Source organism: Salarias fasciatus, chromosome 5 (assembly GCF_902148845.1).
Source record: "Salarias fasciatus chromosome 5, fSalaFa1.1, whole genome shotgun sequence".
In the NCBI taxonomy this organism is placed as follows: Eukaryota; Metazoa; Chordata; class Actinopteri; order Blenniiformes; family Blenniidae; genus Salarias; species Salarias fasciatus.
This window is the reverse complement of record NC_043749.1, coordinates 13,631,756-13,659,086: the sequence shown is the minus strand read 5'-3', so window position 1 is coordinate 13,659,086 and position 27,331 is coordinate 13,631,756. Positions and strand designations below refer to the sequence as shown.

The following is a 27,331-nucleotide window of genomic DNA, read 5'->3' as shown; positions in this document are numbered from 1 at the left end:
AAACAAGCAACAGCATTAAAGTGTTTGTTCCTGTAGTCACAAGTTCTTATTTCGACCAGCTGGGAACTGGGAAAGTTCCCACTTGGGAGGGTGTCGTTTCCCTGTTTACAGCATTCACAAGACTATCCTAGAGTTGGCCGCCGCCGTCGACACTGCTGCTTTATTGCTGCAATCAAAATCCAGAAAAAAAACAGCTTGTCAAAGCCTACATCCACCAAGAGGGTTTTAAAATGAAACTCAAAGGTACAATTTATATTCACACTACATTTATGCACATTTGATGTACAGCCATCACTTTGTTGTCTCCTGGTGACAAAGCGAACAATTGTTATGAACATTTCTATAAAAGTACACGAATGGAAAGCCTATTCCACTGAAGTGGAGGGAGGGAGTTGCACCTCACACCTGTATGGACAAGCAAAAACAGTAAGCGTATGTCTTTTCAGTGTGCAGACCACATTTCTTAACTTTATCCAAATCCACTGCCATGGTGAGTGATACCAGACTGGGAGATCAGTGAAACCTCCCACTTCACCAATGGATAACTCTTAGTTTAAAACAAAACAGAAATTCTTCATTAATGCAAGAGGAAAATTCTTGAAATTAAATCTGACTGTACTGAGATGTGTTTTTCCTCCAGGGAAAAGGGACCTTTCATGAACACATCAATAAAGCTTGATTACTGTGCCAAATAGTATGATCTCATAAATTAAACTATCAAACCGATATACAGCAGGTGCCGTTGGGGGTGATCTAATCCTTTTCATCACGGTGATCACACCATTCAGTCAGACCACGAGCTTAAAGATAAAATCTAGTTTAACACTATGTCGCGCTGATATGGTTAAAACCTTTGTTTCTGTACAGCTGTAATTTTTTTATATCATCGACATGGATTTATGTGGAGGGATTGCTCCGCATCGCTCCCTCGCCTTCATGGATACATCAAATGTATGGGCTGTCAGCGAGGCTTGCGGAGCGAACTGCTCCCTGTCAACACTGCTGCTCCATGATAAGGCACAACAATAACCATTCAAACACAGAGAGGATAACAACTGTCCTCCCACGGTCCAGTGTCAGTATCTTATATCTCGCCATCTCTCATGTTCGCCGCACTGATAGAATAGAGTGTGTTAGCCAAACCAGTAGTTCACTAATGATATCATTCAGGGCTCGAGCTATCATTCACACCTCACACGGTGGCAAGAACAAACAGCAGCTCTGACTGCATCTCATCTCTGCTTCCCTCCAGATAACACGCCCCAGAGACTACAGGCAATTAGGAAAGAGAGGAACACCACTCCACGCACTTGACTTGTCTTGTCTTCTTCCCCACGGTTGTTTTGTTTTTGTCTGAAATTCTAACGCCGCACCGCACAGAAATTCTTCGACGGTGTCCACGCAGCCAAAGCTGTATTTTCAAAGACAGCATGTGTCTCGTTTCTTGCGGGTAGCTGAGGAAAGCCCACTGTGGCTTTTGATTGGTCCAGGTGAAAAGCAGAGAGTCGGATAATGGAAAGACCGCGGAGCCTTTAACTCAGAAACTGAACACTGACATATTACGTGTCTGTACCAAGCTGCGAAAAACCAATTCAGTCACAAGGGTCTTGTAAAATTCTCTGAACATATACTTGGGCTATCTGCAAGCTGTACGAAAAGAAAACTCTCTCTGGTAATGTCATGTGCATAACAGTATATGACAGACTTATAGTCTGGGTGTATGTTAACACACCCCTGTTACGAGGACCAGCCATGACTTAGGGAACATTAAGATACATGTTTAGTTTGAATATGATAAGATTTCCACAAAAAGTAGTTATAAAATTAAAAAAAAATGCAAGAAAGTCAATGTAAAGTTTGCATATAGGTATGGATATGGATACATGCAGAGAAACATAAAGATAAACTTAAAAATAAATCATGTCTTTCATGCACATACACTGCTGTGAATATAACCCCATCCCCGCAGTTTTCTTCAGCCAGGTCTCCAAGGACCTGTTGAGACAAAGTAATTTCAAAGCAATTCTTTGCTGGAGGCTGCAAGGTGTTTTGTTTTTTTTTTGATGGATGAAGGCTTTCCAACAATAAAAAGGTACAGCTGACAGAGGTAATTCTTTATTAGCACACAGGTAATGAGGATTTACTCTCTTCATCTCTCTGATTCTTGGCCCCTGCCTCTTTATCTTCAGGGCCTTTGCCACTGGGGATGCACTGCCCATTCACAACAAGTCATTTCTGAGGCACGAGCAGGTTAGTAAAGACAGGGATGGAAAAAAAAAAAGCCAAATGACCATCTCCCTCTATGTTCCTGCACAAAGAAGACTCCCAATAAGCATATGAAACTCTGACGCAGGACCGTCGCCACACTCTCTTAAACAGAACTGACAAGCGGGCCATCAACGAAATGCGGAGGCAAACTAGCAGAGAGGGAGTGATTAACGTTGAAGGAGCACAACGTCAGCTGTCTCTCGAAATGAACCATATAAACCAAGTGAAGGCAACGCGACACCATCGCTACGAGACATGAAGCAAAGGACATCAAACGGGCTCATGGATGAGTGGTCAGGCGTCTGTGCTGTGGATGTGAGCAGGACTGTGGTCACGAGATTCCTCTGGTGTTACTAGGATGTTATTTTTGGGCTGGTTGTAGCTCAGATGGTGGACCAGGTTGTGTCCCTCACCCAACCCGAATGCCTCACTTTATGGAGGTGATACAAGAGATACAAAATGAAGACACTGAAACTTTAAAGTGCAAGAAAAGTACAAGAGCAGAAAGCCAGCGCTGCCATGTTTACTCTTCATGCTCTTGTTGGCAAGCCGAGCTTCGGATTCTGACAGCGCGGCGCTAAAGCAGCCTGTGATTGTTCAAGGGTCCTTCATTGCAATGCAGCCAATAAATCTGCAAACACAGGGCCTCTCGATGCCATCTTCACATCAATGATTGCAGTGAAGCACAGAAAACAGCAAATGTGCCGCTCTCACAAACAGCACGCCAAGTATGAGATGAGCCAATTCCAGCCTCCCCTTAAAAAAAAAAAAAAAAAAGAAAAATCATATTTCATCAGTCCAGATATATCATATGAATGTATTGCACAACAATGCACACCGCTGCCTTTACCATGGAGCTGTTTCACTCCGTGCACGGTGTTATTTTAGTTTTATATCTGGAACACAGAGACAGATGGTGTTTAGGGTGCTTCCACGAACAAGCCAAAGAACCTGACACTCGGGGAGCAAGACGAACAGAAGACTACGGGATAAGCAGTTTCTCAACAAGAGCTGTCTTCTGCCTCAGTGTGTTAGAGCGATAACCTGTCTCGGCTGAGCGGAAGACATTCGGCCCCCCGCAGGCAGACGAGACAGGAGAGACAGAATCACCAGGAAGGAAATTGAAACTTACGAGGCTGCGTTGGGCGCTGGGGCTGCAGGTATGCTGTGATGGGTGTTTTGTAGTTAAATTAATGGGACAGAATTTGCTGAGAAGCAGCTTTGCTTACCCCAAACAAGGGGTGTTAGCGGAAACTGATTCCAAAAAGAGCTGAGCTTCGTTTTACAAATCGGGCGCGAAGCAGAATCATCCATGATGCGGTGGTCGGTCACTCGAACACAGAACTGCTAATGATGGCTGCGAAATTAAAATGTAGACTCAACCAAACAAGAAAGCTCAGAACATCAGTATGTCCTCGTTTGCAAGCAGGCCCTGAAGTATGTAAATCAGATTATATATCTGATGATGTGATGAGATACAAGCTTCAATGGCCCCTTAAGTCAGGTGCCAGCAGAAATCCGTTTTTTTTTTCTTTTTGTCTCTCCCGCGCTCTCCCTCTCCCTCTCTCTCTTTCACCAAGCACAGCTCTTCCCCTTTAGGCTGTGCTCAGACTGAGCTGGTAATTACACGTGGCATCCTGGGAGTTCTGGCATGTATAATTACTGGTATGGATAAGCAGCCTGCTGGAGGCAGGGCACAGTTTTTCCTTCGCCACAGCGGAGGAGCTGGTTCACCGCTCCCTGGCCAGCTGGACGCAGTGTGGCACTCCTCAAGCCAGATGTCACAGAGCAGAGAGTTAATCTTCCCTAACAGGAAGTATGAATGAACCCCCCCACCCTCCCACCTCTGAACAGTCCTACTTCCTTCTCCACCAGCGTTCAGCTCCCTTCCTTCAGCGTCGTCCTCCCTGCACGCACATGTGATAAACATTCAGCCGTGGAACCCAGAGCACGCCGCGCCACGGGCTAAAAATCCAATACGTGTCACGAGATTGATGATGCCGCAGATTTATAGACATATTTCATTCACTTTCTTGTTTCACTGAGCAATTGTAGCATGTCAGCATTTAGGGTGGGGGGGAACATCTTCATTTTTTTGTGTGACAGTTTGTGAAAAACATAATAAAGCGGCGTCCTGCAGACGACACTCCAGCTGCACTTGTGGGTAAAGAAGCAGCACTTAATAGATTCTGTCCAGATTGCTGCCTTTTCGTCTCACAGTGTCTCTCTCTCTCGCAGTGGATGTGCATAAACATTAATGGGGTGCTTTACAACAGGGGAAAGCTGCCGTGTCCACAATCTTGCATAATATTGACTGGAGGACCTGTGGGACGCGACTTCAGAGTACCACTGTATTTATTTCTCACATTATATCCACCTTTAAAAGCGGCAGCCCCCCCCCCTTCCCAGAAGCCCCCCTTTCATGTTGTTGCCGTCGACAGACGGACAAGCGGCAATAAAATGCTAATAAATTTGACTGGGAGTGCAGCGATGCTCGGCGCTCTGATCTGAAATTCCGATTGATGAATTGGAGCACTGAGAGCCTCTCAAGGTGAGTCAGACTCTTACCAATTTATACTCTTCTTGCGAGGCAGTTCCACACCTCGCCTCGTCTCTCAATGCCACTCCCATATATGTCTGCACATGGTGCTTCATTTTCTCCTCCTTGTCAGGGGGGAGCCGCCAGTGGGTTTGCATCAGAAGCTACACCAGAGCTGGAAATTCAGCAGATCAGAGGACGAGCCAAAAAGCAAGCTTTGGTTTAGACTCGTACAAACACAACACACCATGAGCATCAGAAGCTGCTGAGTGCTGTGCTGGTTTATCATATCGACAAACTCTGGTTTTCATATGAAGCTGTATTTTAATTACACAATTAAAACACAACAATAAAATTATTGTCAATTTTGACATTCTTACTCTTTGACACTTTGTTGTTTTATTCGTCATGACAATCACAAGACTTGTTTTTGTTCTACCACACAACACAAAATCCCAAAATTACTGTTTGATTCTTGGCCAAAGCTTTATGAACCTGAGGCGAGTCTGGCGTGTTTAATGTGTCACCTCTAATGCTGCGGGTCAGCTGACACCGGTGCTCCAAACTGCTGAAATGATCAATCCCTCAGGCTGTTGTGATAATAAGTTATGGAGTGTTTCTGAACACACACGGATGAGCGGACCGACACAGACACCGGGATGAGCTTTCAGATTCCGTGCTGGGTGTCACCACAATAACATTTATGCTCAAAACAAGAGATCAGTCAAATAAAATGGTCCATAAATGTCCAAAGAGCTCCCAGACAAGAGAACAAGCCACTGGGACAGAAGGCCGCTCTCTGATCAACTGATTAAGTTCGCTTTGAACTCTCATCCTCAGGAGACAGGAGTGCGACTAACTTTCATCATAGCCTTTAATTGTGTGAATGCTGAAGGCATTCACACCTTTGTTTTCCTGTTTCTTTAATATTATTATTATTCTGTATTCTTCCGCCGTTTTTTGACGCTTAACTACTCCTCCAAATTTTGTCCGATTTGAACCATTCATATATCAAATTGTGCAGCTTTTTAAGGACATTCCTGCTATGTTCTAACTTTTTAATATCTTTTAAACTTTTTGAAATATTTCAACTTTTGTGCAACTTTTTGCCCCATGTTAACGGATGGAGATTTTTTCAAACTTTGGAACCTTATAACTTCTTCAAATCTTAACCGATTTTAACCATTCAACTTTTAAAATATTCAACTTTTTAAACCCTTTCTTAAACCTTTTTCAACTTTTTCAACTTTGTTCAACTTTTTGAAATATTTCAACTTTTTAAAATTATTTTTAACATTGAAGTGGATGGGAAAACCCTTCAACTGACCTTTCAACTCCTTCAACTTTGAACCCTTACTACTTTGTCATACTTTCACGTAGACAAGTCATTTTACTTTTAAAACGTAGGCATTTTTGTCCTTTATTCAGGTATGTAGTATCATCTCAAGATCTTTTACCAAATTCAAACTGTAGGCCTTAAAGTACAGAGAGAATTTCAGCCGTTTTTGGAGTTTACAATGGGTGTGTATTGGAAAAGCTAGAGTGGGAGATTTGAATTTAGAGTGGGGGAGGCTCTGAATTTTAACCAAAAAAAAATTTATTTTCTCGTCCGTACGGCCACATTTCTGGCTCAATCTGCACAATAACCCCTTAAAACGTAGGAATTTTTCTTGTGACCCGTACAATTGAGTCACTTTGTCTCTATCTGAAACGGTTCTCTCTCCAGAGGCATTTGTTTGAGGAGAGTGCAGAATTTTCTCCCATCCGCTCCAATGCATTCCGAGACGCCTGAATCCGAAACTTCACTCGTGTTCGCACAATCGCCGTGGCTGCCTGGATCATCCTACAGACATGATTCCTGCACCATTAAATTCATGAAAGGCTTCTGAATCTGACTGTGTGAAAATCTTTTTCAATTTCTCCTTTCGGTCCCCGAGAAATGCCATTTCTTCAATCATGCGCACTCCATTAAAAAGTGCTGATTCACTGTCATGGCTGCTGTGCAGCTGGTCTCCATTGCAACAGACACACCTGTTGTGCTGCTGCTGCTTGATTAGTCTGGATTTTTCCATTAAGACTGGAGCTCTATTGATCCTCTGTTACTCTGACACGGACTCTGTTGTTTCTTCAACATTCTTAAAGTTTTTTCAACTTTTTGCAACGTTTTCAAACTTTTTCAACCTTTTTCAACTTTTTGCAGTGTTTTGAACCTTTTTCAAACTTTTTCAGCTTTTTGCAGTGTTTTCAACCTTTTTCAAACTTTTTCAACTTTTTGCAGTGTTTTCAACTTTTTTCAACCTTGTTCAACTTTTTGCAGTGTTTTCAAACTTTTTCAAACTTTTTCAACTTTTTTTAAACTTTTTCAACTTTTTGCAGTGTTTTCAACATTTTTCAACCTCATTCAACCTTTTTCAACTTTTTGCAGTGTTTTCAGCTTTTTTCAACATTTTTCAACTTTTTGCAGCGCTTTCAACCTTTTTCAACCTTTTTCAACTTTTTGCAGTGTTTTCAACCTTTTTCAAAAATTTTCAACCTTTTTCAACTTTTTGCAGTGTTTTTAAACTTTTTCAAACTTTTTAAACTTTTTTTAAACTTCTTCAACTTTTTGCAGTTTTTTCAACATTTTTCAACCTCATTCAACCGTTTTCAACTTTTTGCAGTGTTTTCAGCTTTTTTCAACATTTTTCAACTTTTTGCAGCGCTTTCAACCTTTTTCAACCTTTTTCAACTTTTTGCAGTGTTTTCAACCTTTTTCAAAATTTTTCAACCTTTTTCAACTTTTTGCAGTGTTTTCAAACTTTTTCAAACTTTTTCAACTTTTTTAAACTTTTCAACTTTTTGCAGTGTTTTCAACATTTTTCAACCTCATTCAACCTTTTTCAACTTTTTGCAGTGTTTTCAAACTTTTTCAACCTTTTTTAAGCTTTTTCAACTTTTTGCAGTGTTTTCAAACTTTTTCAACTTTTTTCAACCCTTTTCAACTTTTTGTTGTGTTTTGAACCTTTTTCAACCTTTTTAAACTTTTTGCAGTGTTTTTCAACCTTTTCCAACCTTTTTCGACTTCTTGCCGTGTTTTCCAAGTTTTTCAACCTTTTTCAACTTTATTTCAGGGTTTTTCACCTTTTCTTATTCAGTTTTTCTGCATTACAGTTTAACATTTTCAGCTCAGCATTCACACTTGCAGTTTCTTCAGGAACTGCAAATTTTTTCTAGTTTAGAACTATAATACAACTTGAACGGAAGGTGAATGCAAATGATTTGCTGAACACCAACGGCACTCCAGCTTCCGGCACCGGCAGTGAAAACTGACCAAGTAGAATCACAGCAGCAAGACCCTTCTGAAGCATCAATTTCAATTCAGTCCTAATATAAATCTCATTTTTGAACGAACAATGTGAAGAAGGTTGAGTTTCAGTACTTGTGTTTTCATGGACAAATGACGATAAAGATCCCTGTAGCTTTGAGTCGCCATCCTCACACACACACACACACACCCTTACTGTCAAAGCTTATACTGCCATCTAGTGTCCAATAGTGTGAAGTAAACTCAACATAATCAGGACCAAGTGGAGAACAGGACACATAAAGTCTATGATTAGAATAAATACAACTTTCTGTTAGTACAGAACATCAGAGCGACTTTATAGGTGTTTTTATTGATAAATGTGTTGAATTATGTGTGAATGGATATCTAACAAGTATAAAAATCTTATAACAGTGTCTTTCTCCATCACTGAATCTTCTGGTCTGTTATGACTTGGGGAACACAAAGTGTCTCTCTGTTATAATCACAGACGGCAGCCACTCTCATCGTGATTTGTACAGTTATGTAGTTACGTTATAGAAATTAATTTTAGGACACACAAGAATAAAAAAGAAGCAGAAGAGAACCTCCACGAGACTTTTTCCTTTTGAAAATGCTGATGTGAAAAGTTATATTTCAGTGGTTTATGTGATGATTATATCAATAACTAGTTCACTTTGGTTGAATCAAGAGCATGATAGTCTTGGGAAAACCTGTGTCAGTTGAAAAAAATAAAAATAAATGTCATGGCCATGTTAGTGCGCTATTCTTTTGTGTTATTGCAGTGACATGGCAACCAAATGAACATCCCTCCACTTCCTTCTCATGTACAATAAACAATGGATTCATGAATAATGTGAGAAAATGGGTTAAATAATACACCAACCCACCCTTTTTGAGCTGCTCTGCTGTTTTCTGTTGTAACAGGAGCACATAATGAACACACTACAACCTGAACTTTTTGATTCAACTCAAAAATAATTGTAGTTTTGAACACTGCGTTCCAATTCAGCCAATAACACCCACTGAGTCTTTACACTGTTTCCCCCACAAGTTAAACCGTCACCTGTGCACAATAAATGTAAACAAATACAAAGAAAGTAAAGACTTGATCCATTGAACCCTCTCAGAGCATGACTACATTACAGTTTGGGGTTGTTACATAAAACAGTAATACAAGAAAATCCCTCTGAGCCAAAGCTCGGAAATAAGGACCCCCTTATACAGTTTGACCTAATGTTTGTGAAGTGTGGTGAATATCAGAATATTAGAGAACACACACTGAAAACAAAAACAAAATGTGAGTGTATGACACTCGAGCTTCAGTGACACAAATCCTGACCTAAATTATTGTATCTAATTCTATCACAGTGCAACATTTATTGACCTTTTATCACATGAACAATCACACTTCTGGTCTTTTTATTTCTGCATTAGTAAGCAAAACTTCTCAAAACAAAATGGGATTCGGCATTCACAGTTTTGAATTATTAAAACTTTAACCAAGGAAGTGAGCATGTTTGGGAATTTCCTTTATCCCAGTGAAGCGTGATTCTTCATCACAGGGATATTTTGGGATTATGCCAGAGTCATGAGATCTGTACAGCAATCTGTTCGCTCTATAGAGAGACACTGCAATAATCCACAGTTTCTACAAACTCCAGCACAAGCAGGGAAGTTTTAAAAGTCTGTGGATGAGCCTCTTGCTGCAACTTTCCACTTGCGTGACTCACAGTCAGGAAAACTCTAAGAAAGAAAGACAAACTAGTGGGTGTAAGCAGAATTACAAAACTGTCCTGCCTGTGTGTCACATTTCTTGTTCCACAAAGGATGACTAAATAATGATCTAGCTCGGTCCAGCTCCGACGGACACGGTGACTCTGTGCTCTGGAAACCATGCAAACCCAGAAACTTTTGGCTGCTGACCCATATGCCTTTATTTTGCCTCGCTGTTTGTCAGGTGGCTTAAATCACCCAACCGTTACAAACATGGCACTCAATGTCAGCAGGACTGGCGAGGAAAAAAACAAGTTAAGAGTAGCTTTGTTTTTTTAAGTTGCATTTCGGTTCTTCCTTATTTTTCTCCATTCTGAAACGAAACCCAGCAGTTGTGTATGCCGTCCCCCTATCAGCTGGGAACTCAAACACTCCTGTCTAACAAGCAGCTGTTGTGCAGACGTGTCTTGTTGACTAAAAACACAACTCGTGACCAGCAGCGGTATGTGGCATGAAAGCAGGAAACAGCCGTGGTCCTCAGCTGAGGAGCAACCATTTTATGCCAAAATCTGTTTTAAGATTGCAGCAATGAAAGCAAATCGGCTGAATGATGCATCTGGACTGGGCCTGGAATACCTTTTCCATTTAGACTACAGCCGGGACATTCTGAGACATCTGCCGGCACATAAGGGGAGGCTGTGTCTGCCCTTCTTGGTAGGAGTTCAGTTACCGCCACTGAGTCAGAGGCGGACAAATCCTGAGCCACCCTGGAGCCACATATGAGAAGGAAAAAATATCAACACTGCAACGTGGCATTGAACAGCTGACCGGTTTCATCATTCAGTTCCTTCAAAAGGAGGCTTGTACAGTTAACCCCTTGAGCGTGAATACTCAAATACATGAGTTTATATCTACTGTACACAGTTAAATCTTCCACGTCTGAGAATCTCAGAAAGTGCAGCTGAAAAGTTGACAAACATTTGGAAATATGTTTAACTAGGTTATCTATTTCTGCTTGTATAATTTTTCCACACAGGACAAATTTTTCCATACAGGACTAAGTTTATGAAACATAACTCATAGAGATAATGCTTGCGTTATAAATCCAACTCTCAATATTTGAAGTTCAATGAACTCAATCGCATGGGTAAACTACTTAAGCTCCTCAGCTTGCGTCACTCCACGTTTTCAAACAGCCAGATGACAGGCATTTACAGTTTTTTCCAAGTTCAAGCAGGTTCCTCTTCTTTTTAGGAGATTGTTGAGAATTGTTCTTCACACGTGAACAATTTTCAAATGTACAAAGAAAATGTGGATTTTTTCTGCGATTTGCTTGAATATTGTTGCTGTTTTTTTTGTTTGTTTGTTTGTTTTTAGGGGACGGTGCCACTGTGTCATCAGTTTTGATATATTTATAGATTTCAAACAACCAAAAATATAAAATTTCCAGGAAAAAAGTTGACGTGTTTTCTTTTTCCACGTTTCAGCAAAGTAGTCAGCTTATGAAAAGTGAGCCTTAAGGGCTCATCTTTTTTTACATAAGCTGTTGATAAAGGACAAAGTAAACCAAAGTAGCTGCAATCATATCCCAATTTTATATTTCTATTACATCAGATGGAAATTTCTTGAACTTAAGTGAACATTAAGTGCACCAAGTAATAATTTCCATTTCCACAGTGTCTCCTATATAACTGAGATAGTGGTGGCCCACTGTGAAATATGTTCAAACACAAGTATTTTCCCATTACTTCTTACTTTTTCCCCCTAATATCTCAACACAGCATCTCTTAATCCCTAACCACGTGTAAAATGTACTTCTTTTTCTTCTGGGGAACCATTTTCAGTGCCATCCCAGCAGTGCTCAACCAGTGGGAAGCACGACAAATTGATGCAACACACGAAAAAAGTAAGTTTCTTGTACATACAATCAATTTGTGAGTGACCTTTGGGACTCTGTCCAGGTCAAACAGCACATATCTCCCTCACTGTAACATCTTATCAGTAAACAAAGTACACTGGGTTTTGTGTGGTTGTGTCATAGAACAGAATAGAGATACTTTATTGTTCCCAGTGGGGGGGGGATCTTGATGAGCTGAACTGTAAATATGAAATGTTTATTCCATTGTATTCATGCATTACCAGGGTCTCACCTGCTTCGGGTCATCGTAATAGACACCAATGGACTTGAGCTTCGGCCCGATGCTGCAGCACTCCGTGTACGCGGCGCCACAGTCCTTGTAGGGTCCCTCTTTAAACTTATAGGCGATGGTGACATTTCTGATCGGCGGGGGGCCCGTCTTTACGACCACCTCCGCCAGGATCCCCGAGTACACCAGCAACACCCCCACCGTCCCGATCAGACACACCAGGAGGGCGAGTATGAGGAGCACCAGGAATAAATCGGACATGGTCTTTCAGAGCGCTCCAGCTGCAGATCTGCAAAATGTGTCGGCGCCAAACGTCCTCCCTCCGGGTCACACGCGCCGGGACTGCGCTCCTGCCGACTACACGGACAACACGTCCAACCGGGGGACAGCTCGAAATGAGGTTTTCCCGGTCTGAATCACCTTCAAGGAAAGCCGAAACACTCGTCAAAGTAGACAGAGGAGACGGTTTGTTTACGGTATTTCCCCAAACAGTGGAGCGCGCTTCCCGGATAGACCATTCCGATGTGTTCCGGGGGAGGAGGCTTCATGTAAATCCGGGATGATTGGCTTGAATTTAAAAGCGACGCATTTCAAAATCAGCGTTCAGTGGAATAGTTTACAAAGATATTCTATGATCCTGTAACTCCTGCTGAGGCTTAGCGAGACAAAAGTGCAGAAGCTTTAATTATGAATCATCCCCACTTTTTCTCTGTAATGGTTCAACCCAATGGAAGGAGAAAACAATGATTGATAAAAAATAAATAAATAAAAACTTTGACTTTAAGTATTCTTCAACGCATTTATATATGTATAATTTAGTATTGTTATTATTATTAATGTTGTTATCGTCCATCATAAACAGTATGCAGAAGAACTTAGTCAACCAAGTTATAATTACATTTATTAAATAAATCTAGGAAAGGTTTTCATTACTCCTTGACTCATGTACATAACAAAATGGATAAAATAACACACACAAAAAAAATACATGGAAAAAAAAACGATACCAGAGTATGTCCCACAGTGATGGAGTTGTTACTCAGAGATCATGAGAATTCCCCAGTATAGGTTTGGGTAGCCGGGGGCTTTCCATGTGGAATTTGGATGTTGTCTCTGTGTGGGTTTTTCCAGGTAATCTGGTTTCCTTCCATAGTTCAAAAAGAAAAAGTCATTTGATGACCCTGAATTGTCTGTGTCTATGTATGCCCTTTGACAGAGTGACATCCTGTCCAGGATGGACCCTGCATCCACACATTGTCAGCTAGAAGCTTTGGTTGGGTAAAGTGGCATGGAAGGTGGATGTTTATTGTTTTAAGAAACATTAAAGTCATTTGTGAAAGCATTCATTTGTGCAGTTTTATTTACAGACACCCCTTGTTGTTGTTGATCTGTTGTAGATTTTCTGTCATGTTCAGGCTCATGCTAATCAGCGCTGTTGCACTTCATGGGATTTAAAGAGGAACAAAGGCCCCAGTGTTGGGTCGGTGTACTGTGGCGTATTTGTCTCAAAACTAGTTTCATTTGTTTGAGTTAATATTTAAAAAAATAATAAAAAAAAAAAAAGTCGGTGCTCTTGCATGCAGCCATTTTTATATGTTATACCATCCTGATCAAAATTTTGAAACTACAGTTATGCACTTCAGGTGTAATCAAAAAAAGATGAACTTCTCTTGGTTTTTGCTTCCATATTGAAGGGATGCATATTGAGCAATGAAGCATGACGCAGTGTCGATGAGGTTATTTATGTTGTGACACTTCTATGATCTTCTAGTGAAAAAAATAAAAAATATATTCATAGTCGAGGTCAAAATCAGGACATTTTATTAAATTCCCGGACAAACTTTACATGACACTTTTTTGTGCATAAAATAGTACATAAAATGCTGTCAAGTTTGACAGCCTTTCTTAAATGTTATTACCTCCATGTGAGAAGACGAGAACAAAAATAAGTATGAATTACTGTGTACTGTGAAGTAAATCTGTGTCTAAATCTTCACAGGAACTGAAGAAATACCTCATTTTCAACCAAAATACAAACATTAAAAAACCTTTGCATACTTTAGTTAACATACGTTCGTTCAGAATCGTTACTCTGAATCATCTGAAATTGGAGCTTGTTCCAACTCGCCGCCTCTGTTGGTCTTCTTCACGTCGTCTGCGTCGCTGTCCAGGGTCTGCAGGAAACATTTTCCAACAAGGAGATACGAGGTTACGAACACGTTGGTCATTAAGTCAAAAAGCCTTGGAGCACGAGATCAAACGGTTAAACTGTTAACCGTGTCGGCCACTGATCAAAAGCATTCAGGAGCCCTCAGTCAGTTATCTTATCAGCCTTACAGTTACAACTGCCTCTCAACCGACAGACATTGTTAAAAGACGTGTTGACTCAGCATTTTGTTGTTTGCGTAATTGGTCCTTCTAACTTTTTTCAACAAAGTACATTAATTTTTCAGTGGCCCCGCTGCAGCACTTCCCAGGTTATCGTTTCAAAACACTGATGAACTGGGAAAACTCCACATCATCCCTTTCAAATGTGATGATGTTCGGGAGTCACGGCTCTGTGTTCACAGTGAGAAAGTCCTCGATCTGATGGGTCGGTGTGGGTTTTCTCCTGGTTCTCTGCTCAGCGATCACAGTCTTATCATCTAGCAGGTGGTGTTGACCATCCTAACAGGTCAGGCTGACCTGGGCTCAAAGCCGAATCTGTGCTGAGGTTTAGAAAAATACTCAAGAGTCCCAAAGATAACAGAGTCAGGAGCAGGTGGATGTGACCAATCATCAGGGACTGGAGTCCAGCAAATCAAAGTTTTTCATCGGAGTAGCAGTAACAACAGCGTTAAAGTTGTATTAAAGAAGCACCTCATCCTCCGACTCTTCCTGTAGTGGTGATAAAGGCTGCTCCTCTCCCTCCTCCTCTTCCTCATCACTTCCTTGTGACCTCTGGGAAAGAATCTCTTCACCCTGTGGGACGTCGCAGTACGTCTCGTTAAAAGCCGGCACTCTGGATTCACAGAAACCCAGGCTGGATGTGTCTGTACCTTCAGGTTGCGGTTCTTCAGGTTGCCCATCCAGAAGGCCTCCTGGCAGTTGTTGAGCGTCAGCATGGCCTTCACCCGGTAGATGAACAGCTCCAGGCTCTTCTTCACGGCCGGGACGTGGTTGGTCAGGCTGGTGTCCTGATGAATCTGAGCACATTGCGACAAAGCTCCAGAGTTTTGACGGAAGACACCTGGCCGATCTGCGTTTGATTTAACTTTACTGGGTGACAAACGGCTAACCTTTGAATGTCCGCACATGTGATGGAGCTGCCGAGTGCTGAGCTGGAAGGTCTTCAGCAGGCTCTGGACGTCCTCCTGAAAAACAAAGTCCGTCACACACAGTCAGCTCTTTTTTAGGCCTTATTTTAAAATCATATACAGGAACACAGGAGCTGAAATTAGAACAATAAGTGTAAAAGTACTTTCCCTCTGAGTGTTTGTACCTTCATGGAATCTGCTTTTGGGATTAGCTTCAATAAAAAAACACGTTTAAACAACTGAAAGCTTTGATAAAACATAGTGATTAAAATCACATTACAAATACAAGAAGCCTTTTAACCATATTTTAAATCAAATACTGTGCAGCTCAGATGAATTTGTCTTGGCTTATATAAAACTTTGATCCGAATTATTTTTGTGACTCAGTCCTCAAACGTCTGAGCGTATGAGCGTCTAAAGCACATGTGGGAAGGACAGTTTTTCCAAAAGGACCATTCGCTGTATCTGTAAAGCTGCGTGACGTTTACCTTGTGCCTTTTGAAGCTGTAGTCCAGCAGCGGCATCCCCAGCTTCAGGAAAGACTCCAGGAAGAGGCGGCCATACTGGGAGACAAAATTACAATCAACTGATAAAAAGATGTGAGATGGAAACGGATGCGAAGTGAACGTTCAGCGCGTCTCACCTTCAGGCAAACGTTCAGGACTGGTCGTGAATCAAACACCTACAAGAAGTTTGAATACAGGAGCAGATGAGCCTCACGACCACGACACGCAGCGGTTTGCTGCACTAAATGACGTAGTGATGCGTTTACTGCCTTGTGACCACAGTAACAGGTGATCGTACCTTAACAAGGTTGACCAGGATGTGAAAATCTCTGACGGCCAGGTTCCACATCAGCAGCTTCTCACACTGACTCTAGAGCAGGACACAGGTTACACGATTTCAATCAGCTGATTGCAAAAGAAAAAGCAGCCAATGAAGAGATGTTTTAATAAAAATAACCTTTACAAATGTTCCATTTAGTGTAAAGTACTGAGGAGAGTGACCACTAGGGGCTAACCTCACTGCTGTCATTCATTTTGCAGGCAGGAATCTTGCGTGCGGCTTTCTCCAGCTCCGCCATCAACACTTTGTAAAACACCAGGAAGGTTTGTCTGAGGGGGGAAAGAAAAAGACGAGAAGAGCGATCGGATAAGAAGAAGCTTCAGGTCGGTTCTGCTCGCCCGAGACGAGCGCAGACTGAAGGAGAAGGCGAGGATCTACCTGTTGAGGGTGGGCCAGGAGGCGGAGCACTCGTCTTTTGAAGCATTGAGGATTTCAGAGACTCCCTGCCCGGCGATTTCCTCCACTGCCTTCAGAACGTCGGCAGCGTGCTCCAGGTAGATGCTGCAGAAAAGCAGGTCATCATTCTAAGAAGCCAGTTTATGTTGACAAACGATAAGTCTCACAGCCTCTAAACCAGATGGATTTTTATAAGACTTTGCTCCTCTTTAAGATTAATTCTAAGTTTGTGGAGAACAAATGGGCCATTTTCTGACACACCTCAGCAGAGTATGAAGTGCTTTGTTGAATGTGTTCCCTCGCTCTCGCTCCCCGCTGGCTGTCACCCAGCTCTGGGTCAGGAAACCACGAGCCAGGGAAGCTGGGAGGAAAAAAAAAACCAAACATGGAAATTACAATCAAAAGTCTGTTAGATTGTGGATTTGTGAGTTAAACTGAGACATATGAGGCTGACCGGTCTGCTCTCTGTAGGCAGCAGCGTTTCCTCCCCTCTCAGACACAGTGGACACGAGCTGAGAGAGACACAGCGCCGTGCTGAGGCTCGGCGTCGTGCTGCGGAAGTTCAGCAGGTACTCAAAACTGTGTCTGAATCCCAAAAAAAGAGAGAAATATTCAATCTTTTATCACACAGGAACAAAATAAATAAGTCAACATGTTTCTCTGCTCGGTTGCTGCATAACAGTTCTCAGCGTGACGGTTTCTAATTGTAATTAGCTACAATTGACAATGAAGCTTTTCTTCTAGAGAATCAGGCTCTTTCGGTACTGAACAAAAGACAAGTATTTTGAAGAAATCCTCAGTCACTGATGTTATAATTGCTCACTTTGCAAGCTGCTCCAGAGCCAACTCAGCCTCTCCCTCTTTGAGTCGTCCGGCCAGAACCCCGAGTGCCTTCTTCAGTAAGCCCCGCTGTCCTGGCTGGCTGAAGCCAGACCTGCAGGGATCACAGCAGGAGCAAAGCTCAACTCCAATAACTTAGGAACAAAAAAAAAAACAAAACGAAAAGGCCAACCAGCTTGATTGGAGTGACCAGATCTGCTCGGCCTCACCAGCTCAAAGTGGTGTTCAGGACCTGGAGCAGCAGCTGGTAGCAGGAGGACATCAGCTGGTGTTCCTGCGCGTCGGTGGCAGGACCGTCCACAACGCCTTTGTTCTCTGACAGCACAGTCTGGGAACGGAAAAATGCACAACACTGAGCAGCTACAAGGAGAGGAGGCATTTGCTGAACAGCTCAGAGGGTGCAGGGTGCTGAACCTGGAAATGATTGTGGCAGTTCTCCAGGTGTGAGCAGAGGGCGGGCATCAGCTGAACACAGCAGGAGGCGACGTCTCTGGACGTCTTCTGCTGCAGGTGGGAGAAGCCGACGCTCTTATCCGTCCTTCCCTGCAGTAACAGACGGTCCTTTAGGTTCTATAGCAGTTATTTCCATCTCGTGATGGAAGAATCATATCATGGAAAATTTCACTTCATCACACCTCAGTCCAAAGTAATGAGAATGAAAGTAATGAGTCCTCAAGTAAATGACCAATTATGAATTCACTAGAATTCACTGATCGTGTTGTTAGAGAGCGGTTTTCCCCTCTCAGGATCTTGCGGCTTACTTTGAGGAAAGGCGCTCTCTTGGTTGGGGACGCGGTCAGGCTGAACTCCAGCTTCCGCAGCATGTCCTCCAGCAGGAAGACCAGCTCAGCGGGACCCAGCAGAACCTCCTCTCGCACCTGCAAAATGACGGCGATAAGTCAATCTGTGCACTAAAAGCCTTCAATGAGGTGATCTTGGGGTGGAGGGATGATCTGTAGTGTTTCTCTTACGTCGGTGTGGAGCTCTGAGTCGAGCAGCGAGCGGGAAAGCAAGCCGCACTGCAGGACGCTGAGCACCTCCAGGTCCAGCTCCCGGAAGAACTGCCTGTAGGCCGCCAGGCTCACGCCCGGCCGGCTCTCCTTTTCAGGCTGCTCCTGCAGCACGAGCACAATCCCTTTTTTATTTTTATTACACTTTATTGACATTCTTGTCATTTTAAACCACAGCGTGTGTTTTTAATCAGCGTTGTGGGATCAGTGCTCACCTGCTGAGTTTCCTCTGCTTCGTTCCCGTCATCGAGCTGGGAGCTCCTGTCAGAAGAGTTCTTGCTGGAGGCTTTCCTCTTCTTTCCCGTCCCGTCTGCAAAACATATGTGAGTTCCATCAGAGATTCAATAACAGTAGACGCACACTAAACAAACATATATGTATTTTTTACCTTTTTTTGTCTTACTCAGTTGAGCAGAGGAGCTGAGAACAATCCCATCTGTCTGTTCTCCGTCAAAGTTGCAAACAGGTGGAATAAAACCCGGCGTTCCTGGAACATAAAGATAGTAAACTTTGATTGAAACATACTGGGAAGACTCGGTCCTTCCATTAGTGCATCAGGAACAAACCTGCCAGAGCGCGCTCCAGCAGCGTCTGCAGGTACGTGACGTTCTGCAGGCGAGTCATCACCTTCATCTTCATCTCGGTGCCTTTCTGGCTGCAGAAGGCGTTCACCACCTGCGAGAGGGCGAGCGTCTCATCGTCCGAACGATCAAAACTCCTCAGTCTGTTAAACACAAGCAGTTACCTCTCTGAACCAGTTGATGGTGTGAAAGAGCAGAGTGCAGAGGAAATCTTTCTCAGCTTTAGACATGCTCTCCATCTTCTCCACTACGTCCATGTCGGTCAGCATCAGAGGGCATCCTGGGAAACAGCGAAATGAAAACAGAGAGATGAGATGATTCTGCAGCCATGAGAAGAGGAGATTCTCTATCTGAGAGGGAGGCGTCACCGAGGAGCCCGTCGATCTCCTCCAGGTCGGCGTGATATTGTTTCTCCTCGCAGAGCCTCAGGAGACGGAAGAAAGGAGACAAGCAGAGCGGAGACACCTGTCTGCTCCCAAAGGACAAGAAGTCAGTACAAAAGCCAGTTAATAAAACATACAATTTAAAATTAGAAGCTTTTCTCAGGGTTTGGTTGTGCCTGTGATCACAGTAAGGTTTATCAATGCTCTCAATTGTTTCCTGTAAACACACGTTATCTAACACTGAGTTAAAGCAAAATAGTTGGAGCTGAGTGTCCCTCCTCCATTTCTGCCCATTTCTCAAAAGTAAATTTGAATGAGTTGAAAAACAACAAAATCTCCTTCAACTGACTCTTTTGTTTTCTTCATCGGATTCTGGTTCTCCTTGTTCTGGACGTCCATGGCCAGCAGGGGCAGCAGGTTGATGGCGATGCCCCCCTGAGTCTCCTCTTCATCCAGATTGTACATGACACGAGGAGGGAAGGGGAAAGAGCTGAAACACACAGGCCAGACGGATCCATCTTATTTATCTATATGAATAAATCTTCATTGAGAGTGTAAATAAAAACTTCACATCCACTGCTCACCCTTTGACCTCTGGACCCAGGTCGACGACAAAGTCCCTTTCAAAGTCGTTTAAGACACTCTTTCCAATCATTTCCTGTCGATGAAAAATAACAGGCGGCGTGTTTCAGTTTGATCTGAGACACCCAGCGATGAGGAGAGCGTTGCAGGCCGGCCAGGCGTACCTGCACCTGAGGGTCCAGGGCGGAGGTCAGGATGAGGTTGGCCAGCTCGTCGTAATACAGGGCTGCAGCCTCGGGGGAGCTCTCACTGCTCCACCTCACCAGCTCCAGCAGGCCCGTCACCTGCAGGCACCCGCTTCAGTGAGATCTTCCAAAGACCAGCTGCTGTCAAAGCTTCATTCAGTGTGTGTGTGTGTGTGTGTGTGTGTGTGTGTGTGTGTGTGTGTGTGTGTGTGTTCACCTGTCTTAACATCTCCTGGCTCAGCGGCTCGTTCTGCGATTCCTTTAATTTGGGCCTGAGACAGAAAGCAGAAGACGGGTCAGCGTGATGAAGACGGAGGGATTTGAAGCGATGAAGGAGAAGCGTTTCCCCCACCGGAGCGCCCCCATGCTGCCGACTACCATCACTGCGCCGATGATGCCGATGCGCTTGTACTTGGGCACGGTGCTGGAGAGCTGCTTGCGGATCACGATGTGCATGTCGTCCTGCGGGGAGAGACCAGGACACACGCCGCTGTTGGTGGCAGGTGGGGGTGGGGTGGGGTGGGGGTGGAGGTGGGGGTGGGGGTTATGGAGTGTGTTGTGTCTCTGTGCGTCAACCTGAATGTGGGATCCTTGCTGATGTTGCCCGAAAGCCAGTCTACTGAGGAACTGGAAGAGTCTGCGGATCTGCTGGGGGCTGAGGTTGTCCATGTAGTCCAGGATTCCCTGTTTGTCACATATTCAGGGTTTTTTTTGTTTTCCAATAAGGAACATCTGCAGGCTCCGGTGTTCTTACTGATTCATTACCTTGGCAAAAACAGCATACAGAGCCATTTCTGACGGTTTTTCCTGAACCAGGCCACAGAGCAGCTCCAGAGCCATGTCCACCTCGCCGCCAACACCGCTGCACACGTGGGTCACCAGAGAGCCCACCACCTCCTGCAGACCGTGACTCATTATTCTGACGTCTTTGCGCAAAGAAATCCAAGCGTAGGGTCTAACCTCCGGCCCACCTGATGGCAGTAGGAATCAAACGCAGTGAAGGCGTGTCGGTACATCTGGGCGCCAAACGGCGCCACGCAGGGGTCGGGCGAGCGCAGCAGACTCTGGGATAAAGCCAGGATGGAGGGAAACTGGCCCCGCATCACCTGCCATCACAGCCATGTGGTTAAATACTCTTCCTTTGACAGTAAATCCTGTGTGGAGGAATGTCGGAGCCACCTGAGCAAAGTCCCTGAAGGTTTTCTGAAGCAGAGCCTCCTGGATCAGTCCAGTCCGCACTTTGGCCTTCAGCAGCCTCTCGGCGGCGCGGCGGCTCTGGTTGGCGTTAGTGGAGTGGAGGATGAACAGCACCAGCAGATCGATCACCTGACAGGAACAAAACCAAAGACCAAGTAAGATGTAGTGTCAGTCTCCTAACTTTGACCCAACATTTTTAGGTCTTACATCTTGACTCTCAAGAAAAAAAGCACTTTTTTTTAGATGAAACTTGCTGGAAAAGTCCAAAGCTGAACTCACCCGGTGGTCCTCCACTTCATCCACAGACTCGATCGCCTGATAATAGAAAACACAGAACATTTTGGAAGCAACGCTAATATTTCTACTTTGAGAAAGATGAAATAAAAAAATAGTTGACTTGTTAGAATCAGGAAATACTCAACATTTATTGCGCTAAATTAATGAAATAAGAGTTGTAAGAACAGATTAGTGGAGTGTGTTTGTGTCTCCTCTCCACCACCCTGAAGCTTTTCCCCGGATTCTTCCCACTGCAGGAGTGACAGATAAACACATCGTCTCCGTACCTTTATCCAGGCCTCAGAGATGGTTTTCTGGAATCGGACTGCAGACTTGACGCTGTCCAGTATCAACACCACGCTGTCCTGACTGCCGCCGGCCGTCGACGAGGAGGTGGGCCTGATGACAACCACAGAAAACCATGAGCACCTGACGCAGGAAGCTGCTTAGTTACAAATACTGGAATCTGGTTTCTCACGCGGCTGCTGCTTTGCTCTTCACGCGGCTCTGAGAGGCCTGCAGCACAAGAGGAAGGACACACTGCTCCAGCTCCAGCTTTTTCCGGAGGTTACACACCACCTGCAGGAGGGAGACACACCACTTACTGACCGACATCAAATGATTACATGGCTTTAGAAACAAATATCATTAAACGCCGTGGGAAAGACCTCGTAAGCGTCCGAAGCCGAGACGGAGTGAAGGATGAAATTCACAACAACAGGAAGGTCCTCCAGTTGCACGGCAGCCAGGGTGGACATAACACCTCCGCGGATCTGAGAGAGCGCAGACATGTAAAAACAACAGCAGCTTGAGAGCATGCATGTGTGTGCGTTTGTGTGTGTGTTCTACCTCCGTCAGCAGCAAGGAGCTGAGGTTGAGGCTGGAGAGGGCGTCCAGGACGGGGACGGTCAGCTGGGTGTTCTCCTGCAGCAGAGAGCTTCAGAGAGCGAGGATGTTGAAAGTCTGCACAAGGGGAGCGACGGGAGAGAGACGGCGAGCGAACGTACTGGAGCTGGCGGGCGGCGGCGTCGTGCTGGGAGTCCTCCAGTATTTCTGGCAGACTGGTGATGATGTCGTGCTGAACCTCTACAGGCGCCACGGACACCAGCTCCATCAGCTTCGAGGCCAAATCCTGAGAGGAGGAGCAGAAAGAGAGAAGCCAGCTTCAGGTTCGACTCAGTTTTACAGTCGTGTAATCGCTGTGCTGCAATGCTGCTTAACGCCTCTGATACCCGAAGACGCAGCCAAATGTGTCGTCACAGAGGTTTTTTTACCTTCGTGTCCACGACTCTGTCGAGCCACTTCAGCTGGTTGATGATCAGGCGCGGGACGCCCAGACCTCCGTCAGCAGCACTGAGGGCCATGAAGCAGGATCACATTCAGATGAAGATGCAAACGTTTTACAGTAAGTGGTGTAAAGGTGGAAACTGCTGACCTGTCAAACATGAACTCGGGAAGCTTCTCCAGCAAAGTGTTGATGATCGAAGTCTGAAAATAGATTGTTAAGTTACACACATACACACTTCACATGTCCCAGGTATAACCTGCAGGTTTATTATTCTGTCTTCTACCTGCAACGTCTCGACGCCCAGCAGCATTCGCAGCAGGCTCTCCTGGAAGGAGCTGGCAGAGCTGCAGCACAGAGCAGAGGCTCATCATCATCATCATCATCATCATCGCCATCATCATCATCATCTTCATCATCAGGGTGTGTCTGTGACGTTTACCTTGAGTCTCCATCAGACAGTTGTGGAACACATGGAAGGAGACAGTTCCTGAACCTTTCGGTGTCTTCTATAAAAGACTCCAGTCCAGTGATGAACTCCTGAACGATCTGCTCAAAAAATATAAAACATGATCAATAACCTCTTTTTTTGTTTACTGGATTTTGTACCAGGAGAGGCATTTTAAGAAGACGTTAAACCAGCTGGATGGTGTGAGGACTGAGGGGGGTTTATACTCACACCGGGGTACCGGGGACTCTTCTGCAGCTGCTGCTGGATCCGCTTCTGGAAAACCACCTGGTCAACAGCTGGAGGAGGAAACACAGACCTGATTCCCTCTGCTGACCTGGCAGGCTGTCAGACTTGGGCTGGCAGCTGCTTACCGATCTCGTTGGGGGCTCCGCCGGTTTTCAGGGTGACTCCCGCTTTCCTCAGAAAGTCACCGAACACACCTTCAGTCGTCTCTTGAGGGACGGTTTGTTTAGACTGACGGCCGTTCGTGCGACTCTTCTTTGCCTCTTAAAAATAAAAATGGATGACAAGAACCTCACGTTGCAGACTTTAATTATGGTGTTTTTTGTGATGTGAAACTTACTCGTGGTTGTGTCAGTTGGTTCCGTTTTCTCCGCAGAGGATCGTCGCTTTTTACGCATCATCTGACGGAAACACAGAAGTTCAACGAGTGAAAGCAGGTTAGCGTCTCCAAGCTAACGACCGTGCGAACTACACCCGTCCCAAAAAGTACAACACAAGCATGGAGTTATTTGTGTCAATACCGTTGTGTCCAGTTGAAGTTGTGAGCTGACGGAGTTAATAAAAGCGATAAAAGCAACACGCGTTTCACAGACAGGCGGAGAGGCTCAGAAACCAAAGTTACTAAACAAATCTCCGCGCCACTGAAGTCAGTGCGTCACAGTGAGGGTGCTTGTTTTCCACACATTTTAGGATTCTATCAGGCGGAATTAAGATTTCAGCGTACCAAGTATGAGGAAATGTTAACGGGATACGCTGTGTATGAAAACGAACGGAATCAAACCGCAGCTGCATCAAAGAGTATAAGTTGATCAAGCTGTATCCAGCCCTGTGCCGTCTTCTTCGTGGCTTTTCAGATTGCTTTTGAAAAAAAAGAAAAAAAAAACCCTTCGCCTTAAGCATCGCTTAAATTGTTGTGAATTGTTTCTAAGAGCACTGTTAAAACTTAAAACTACCAAGCAAGAGTAAACAGACTTTTCAAAAAAGCTTTTATTATTTTTGATCATATTCAACATTTAAGTAAAGCAGGAAATGTATCTGTAGGAAATGTTTTGTAGTTTTACTTGTATTGCTCAATGTTACATCATCCACAGGTTCACGTGTTCCTTGACCTTTTGTTAAGTTTGTTTGTTTGTTCTAGGAAAGAGGCAAAAGGTGAAAATGGACGAAAAGGTGAGCTTTGGAGAGAAATACTGGGCAAGAAAATCACAAAATGCTCTTAGAAAAATAATAAAACTATAACGTTATGATCAATGACCAATAGGTTTTTATAATGATGAACACAGAAATAAACAAACTTCATCTTAAGTGGTAAATGATTTCACTCGTCAAGCTTGTCCTGTGAATGCTGTTAAGTGGGGATTTTCCTTTTCAAACTTGTAACATTACAAAATCAGTAAGTTGCACAGCTTGAACTTGATGGTGAACATTTAATGTAGCTTTTCTCCAACTTACTGCTGTCGTTTACTTTCCACGTTAAACAATCTCCAATGATTTTGCTACCTCCCACAGTGTCGTGGATAGGAGGGAGTGAACTCTCTTGACAGCACCGCGAGCTCTTTGCACACATAAAAGGAGAAGCCGCCGCCGAGAGGAGTGTGTTGGAAGCAGCTTCTTCCGAGGTCTCGCGCTGTCTTTCTCAAGACAAGGAAACTGTCAGGCATAATGTCGACCTTTTACGACCTCACAGCCAAAAGCCTCAATGGAGACACGCTTAGTTTCTCGTCTCTGAAAGGCAAAGTAGTCCTCATTGAGAATGTGGCGTCCCTCTGAGGTACGACCACCAGGGATTACACCCAGATGAACGAGCTCCACGAACGGTACGCCAGCAAGGGGCTCGTGATCCTGGGAGTGCCCTGCAACCAGTTCGGCCACCAGGTGAGTGAAAGCTGCCCAGAGGAGGCGATTATATACTCTCTGTATTTATTTTGTATCAGTGTCTCAATTTCTTCTGTTTTTCTTCTGAAAAATAATTTTAAAGATGATTTTTCCTCCTGACAGAGAAAGGTTTTCAATCAATTCATTCAATCAGTTACTAAAACAAACATGCTCCTTTTGACTCACTACATTCACTAGTTAAAGGTTAAACTGTAAGATAATAAAGGGATTTCATGTTTTCATCTGAACATTTGAGCTGTGAAAGCGTTCCGGGAAAGAGGAAGTTGAGGTTCGCTCAGTTACGCCACCAGGTAAAAAAAAAAAAAAAAACTTTATCTTTCATCATAGGAACAGGATAGACAGTAATAGTTTCTAGTACTTTGTATGAAATTAGAAGAAAAATACTGACAGAAATGACTTTATAATTTTTATTTCGGTAAAGTCTTTAAAATACACAAATAAAGCACGTGGATGTAAAGCAGCCTATTTATGTCAGAAGAATTGCTTATGAAAAGGTTTAAAGTCTTGACTTGAATTGTGGCCGTACCCAGATGTGACTCATTTTGAGGATAACCAGAAGATGTGGTTGGATTAGTTCGTTAAGTTGATCAATCCCTGCCAACTATAATAACCTGGTAATGCTTCATCGTATTTTCCACATAGAAAAGAAAACAGTTGGTGATGATTGGTAAATGTTCTAATAATAAATGGTTACTGGGAAGATTAGAAATAGAAAACTGATTTTGTGCCGGTGAGTTGCAGTCAGTCTCTGATAACTCCTTCAACAGAAGAATAGTTAACATCCGTTTCAGTCTCTTCCAGCCGTCTCTGGCTGGTCCTCTGTGATAAAGTCAGTATCTCTGAGGTGGGGACTGCTGCTCAGGATAAGATACTTTTGGTTCCCAAAATAGAAGTGATCCAACACAATTCAGACTTTTCTGGCATTTTAAAGATGAAATTACTCTTTAAAGAACATGTTGACTATTTCCAAGAATGATTTTCCTGGTTCTTCTTCCTGGTTGAAAAGAATAAAAATGAAAATCATTGTTTACTGATCAACGTTGCAGGAGAACTGCAAGAATGAGGAAATCCTGCAGTCTCTGAAGTACGTCCGTCCTGGAAATGGCTTCGAGCCGAAGTTCCCGCTCCTTGAGAAGGTGGACGTGAACGGGAAAGACGCCCACCCCCTGTTTGTGTTCCTGAGGGAGAAGCTCCCCGCCCCCAGCGACGACCCCTCGTCCCTGATCACCGACCCCAAGCTGATCATCTGGAGCCCGGTGTGCAGGAACGACGTGGCCTGGAACTTCGAGAAGTTCCTCGTCGGCTCGGACGGAGTCCCGTTCAAGCGCTACAGCCGGAGGTTCCTGACCAGCGACATCGATGGAGACATCAAGACGCTCCTCGCCCAGGCCAAATAACCCAGACGGCTTCCTCTCTGCACTATTCGTCCACAGCTTTGCTACGTACCGTCCAACACTTCCCACGCTGCCTGTGCTCTCCTGCTCCTGATGGCTGTTTTCCTCTCTTTTTACTGTGTGAAGACCTGCTCTGAAACCAAACTGTGAGGAGTTGGTCTGATGAAATGTGAAAAGGAAGGACGTTCTCGGTTCAACGGGTGCACGTAAAGCACAGCTGGTGTGAGGAAAGATGAGGTCCAATAAATGTTTTTATCACAGTTGTCTGACTGCTTCTTTATACCAGAAAACAATCTTCCTTCACCTTCACCCAGGTGGGAACTGATATAGAGGCTGGATGAATGAAGCTGATCATACGTTGTCAACGTGTTGCTTCATCCCCGGCTGCAGAAAATCACAGTGCACGCTCCCCCTTTCCACACCAGTCAGCAGAAACTTCAGGCTATTACGGTTGCGTCACCTGCAAATACGAGGTAATTTCGCAAGAAGGTGGTTG

General features: G+C 44.0%; 3 protein-coding genes across 6 annotated transcripts in view; 1 reads left to right on the top strand and 2 right to left on the bottom strand.

Annotated features, from left to right (window-relative positions):
- Positions 1-12,467, bottom strand: part of tex264a (testis expressed 264, ER-phagy receptor a) — a 70,257-nt gene extending 57,790 nt beyond the window's left edge. For both annotated transcript variants that reach the window (XM_030091555.1, XM_030091556.1), the window contains exon 1: positions 11,978-12,467. In XM_030091555.1, coding sequence (XP_029947415.1) covers positions 11,978-12,235 — 258 coding nt within the window. In that variant the 5' untranslated portion in view covers positions 12,236-12,467. The remainder of the gene's footprint in view (positions 1-11,977) is intronic.
- A 1,305-nt stretch (positions 12,468-13,772) lies between these two features.
- fancd2 (FA complementation group D2) lies at positions 13,773-24,200 on the bottom strand. 3 transcript variants are annotated; one of them, XM_030092727.1, is made up of 44 exons: positions 24,067-24,200; positions 23,886-23,946; positions 23,674-23,808; positions 23,531-23,598; positions 23,294-23,400; positions 23,138-23,198; positions 23,002-23,054; positions 22,841-22,919; positions 22,574-22,698; positions 22,416-22,503; positions 22,235-22,339; positions 22,045-22,145; positions 21,854-21,965; positions 21,570-21,605; positions 21,273-21,419; positions 21,065-21,199; positions 20,859-20,990; positions 20,670-20,777; positions 20,446-20,555; positions 20,311-20,365; positions 20,073-20,192; positions 19,911-19,984; positions 19,676-19,816; positions 19,312-19,412; positions 19,108-19,223; positions 18,929-19,037; positions 18,751-18,849; positions 18,578-18,672; positions 18,324-18,467; positions 18,114-18,230; positions 17,767-17,895; positions 17,562-17,680; positions 17,336-17,446; positions 16,967-17,097; positions 16,774-16,873; positions 16,495-16,617; positions 16,292-16,385; positions 16,075-16,146; positions 15,914-15,952; positions 15,759-15,833; positions 15,253-15,327; positions 15,013-15,159; positions 14,834-14,935; positions 13,773-14,148 (listed from the first exon to the last, which is right to left on the bottom strand). In XM_030092727.1, the coding sequence occupies exons 2-44, from the start codon at positions 23,944-23,946 to the stop codon at positions 14,062-14,064; spliced, it is 4,338 nt and encodes a 1,445-aa protein (XP_029948587.1). In that variant the 5' UTR covers positions 24,067-24,200; the 3' UTR covers positions 13,773-14,061. The 3 variants fall into 3 exon arrangements, with proteins under 3 accessions (XP_029948587.1, XP_029948588.1, XP_029948589.1); XM_030092728.1 differs by having other exon boundaries at positions 22,045-22,082; positions 22,280-22,339; XM_030092729.1 differs by lacking the exon at positions 24,067-24,200 and having other exon boundaries at positions 23,674-23,806; positions 23,886-23,903.
- Positions 24,201-25,125: 925 nt separating this feature from the next.
- Positions 25,126-27,095, top strand: gpx1b (glutathione peroxidase 1b). The gene is made up of 2 exons (XM_030091284.1): positions 25,126-25,420; positions 26,488-27,095. Exons 1-2 carry the CDS (start codon positions 25,208-25,210, stop codon positions 26,836-26,838), a joined length of 564 nt encoding a protein of 187 aa, XP_029947144.1. The 5' UTR covers positions 25,126-25,207; the 3' UTR covers positions 26,839-27,095.
- The last annotated feature ends 236 nt before the right edge of the window (positions 27,096-27,331 follow it).

Excerpts from the sequence above, each read along its gene's own strand:
- fancd2 (XM_030092727.1), bottom strand. The coding sequence starts at position 23,946 with ATGATGCGTAAAAAGCGACGATCCTCTGCGGAGAAAACGGAACCAACT. Across the intron at positions 23,599-23,673 it reads CGGAGCCCCCAACGAGATCG|CTGTTGACCAGGTGGTTTTC; the intron begins GTAAGCAGCTGC and ends TTCCTCCTCCAG. Across the intron at positions 17,447-17,561 it reads CTGAACACCACTTTGAGCTG|GTCTGGCTTCAGCCAGCCAG; the intron begins GTGAGGCCGAGC and ends TGATCCCTGCAG.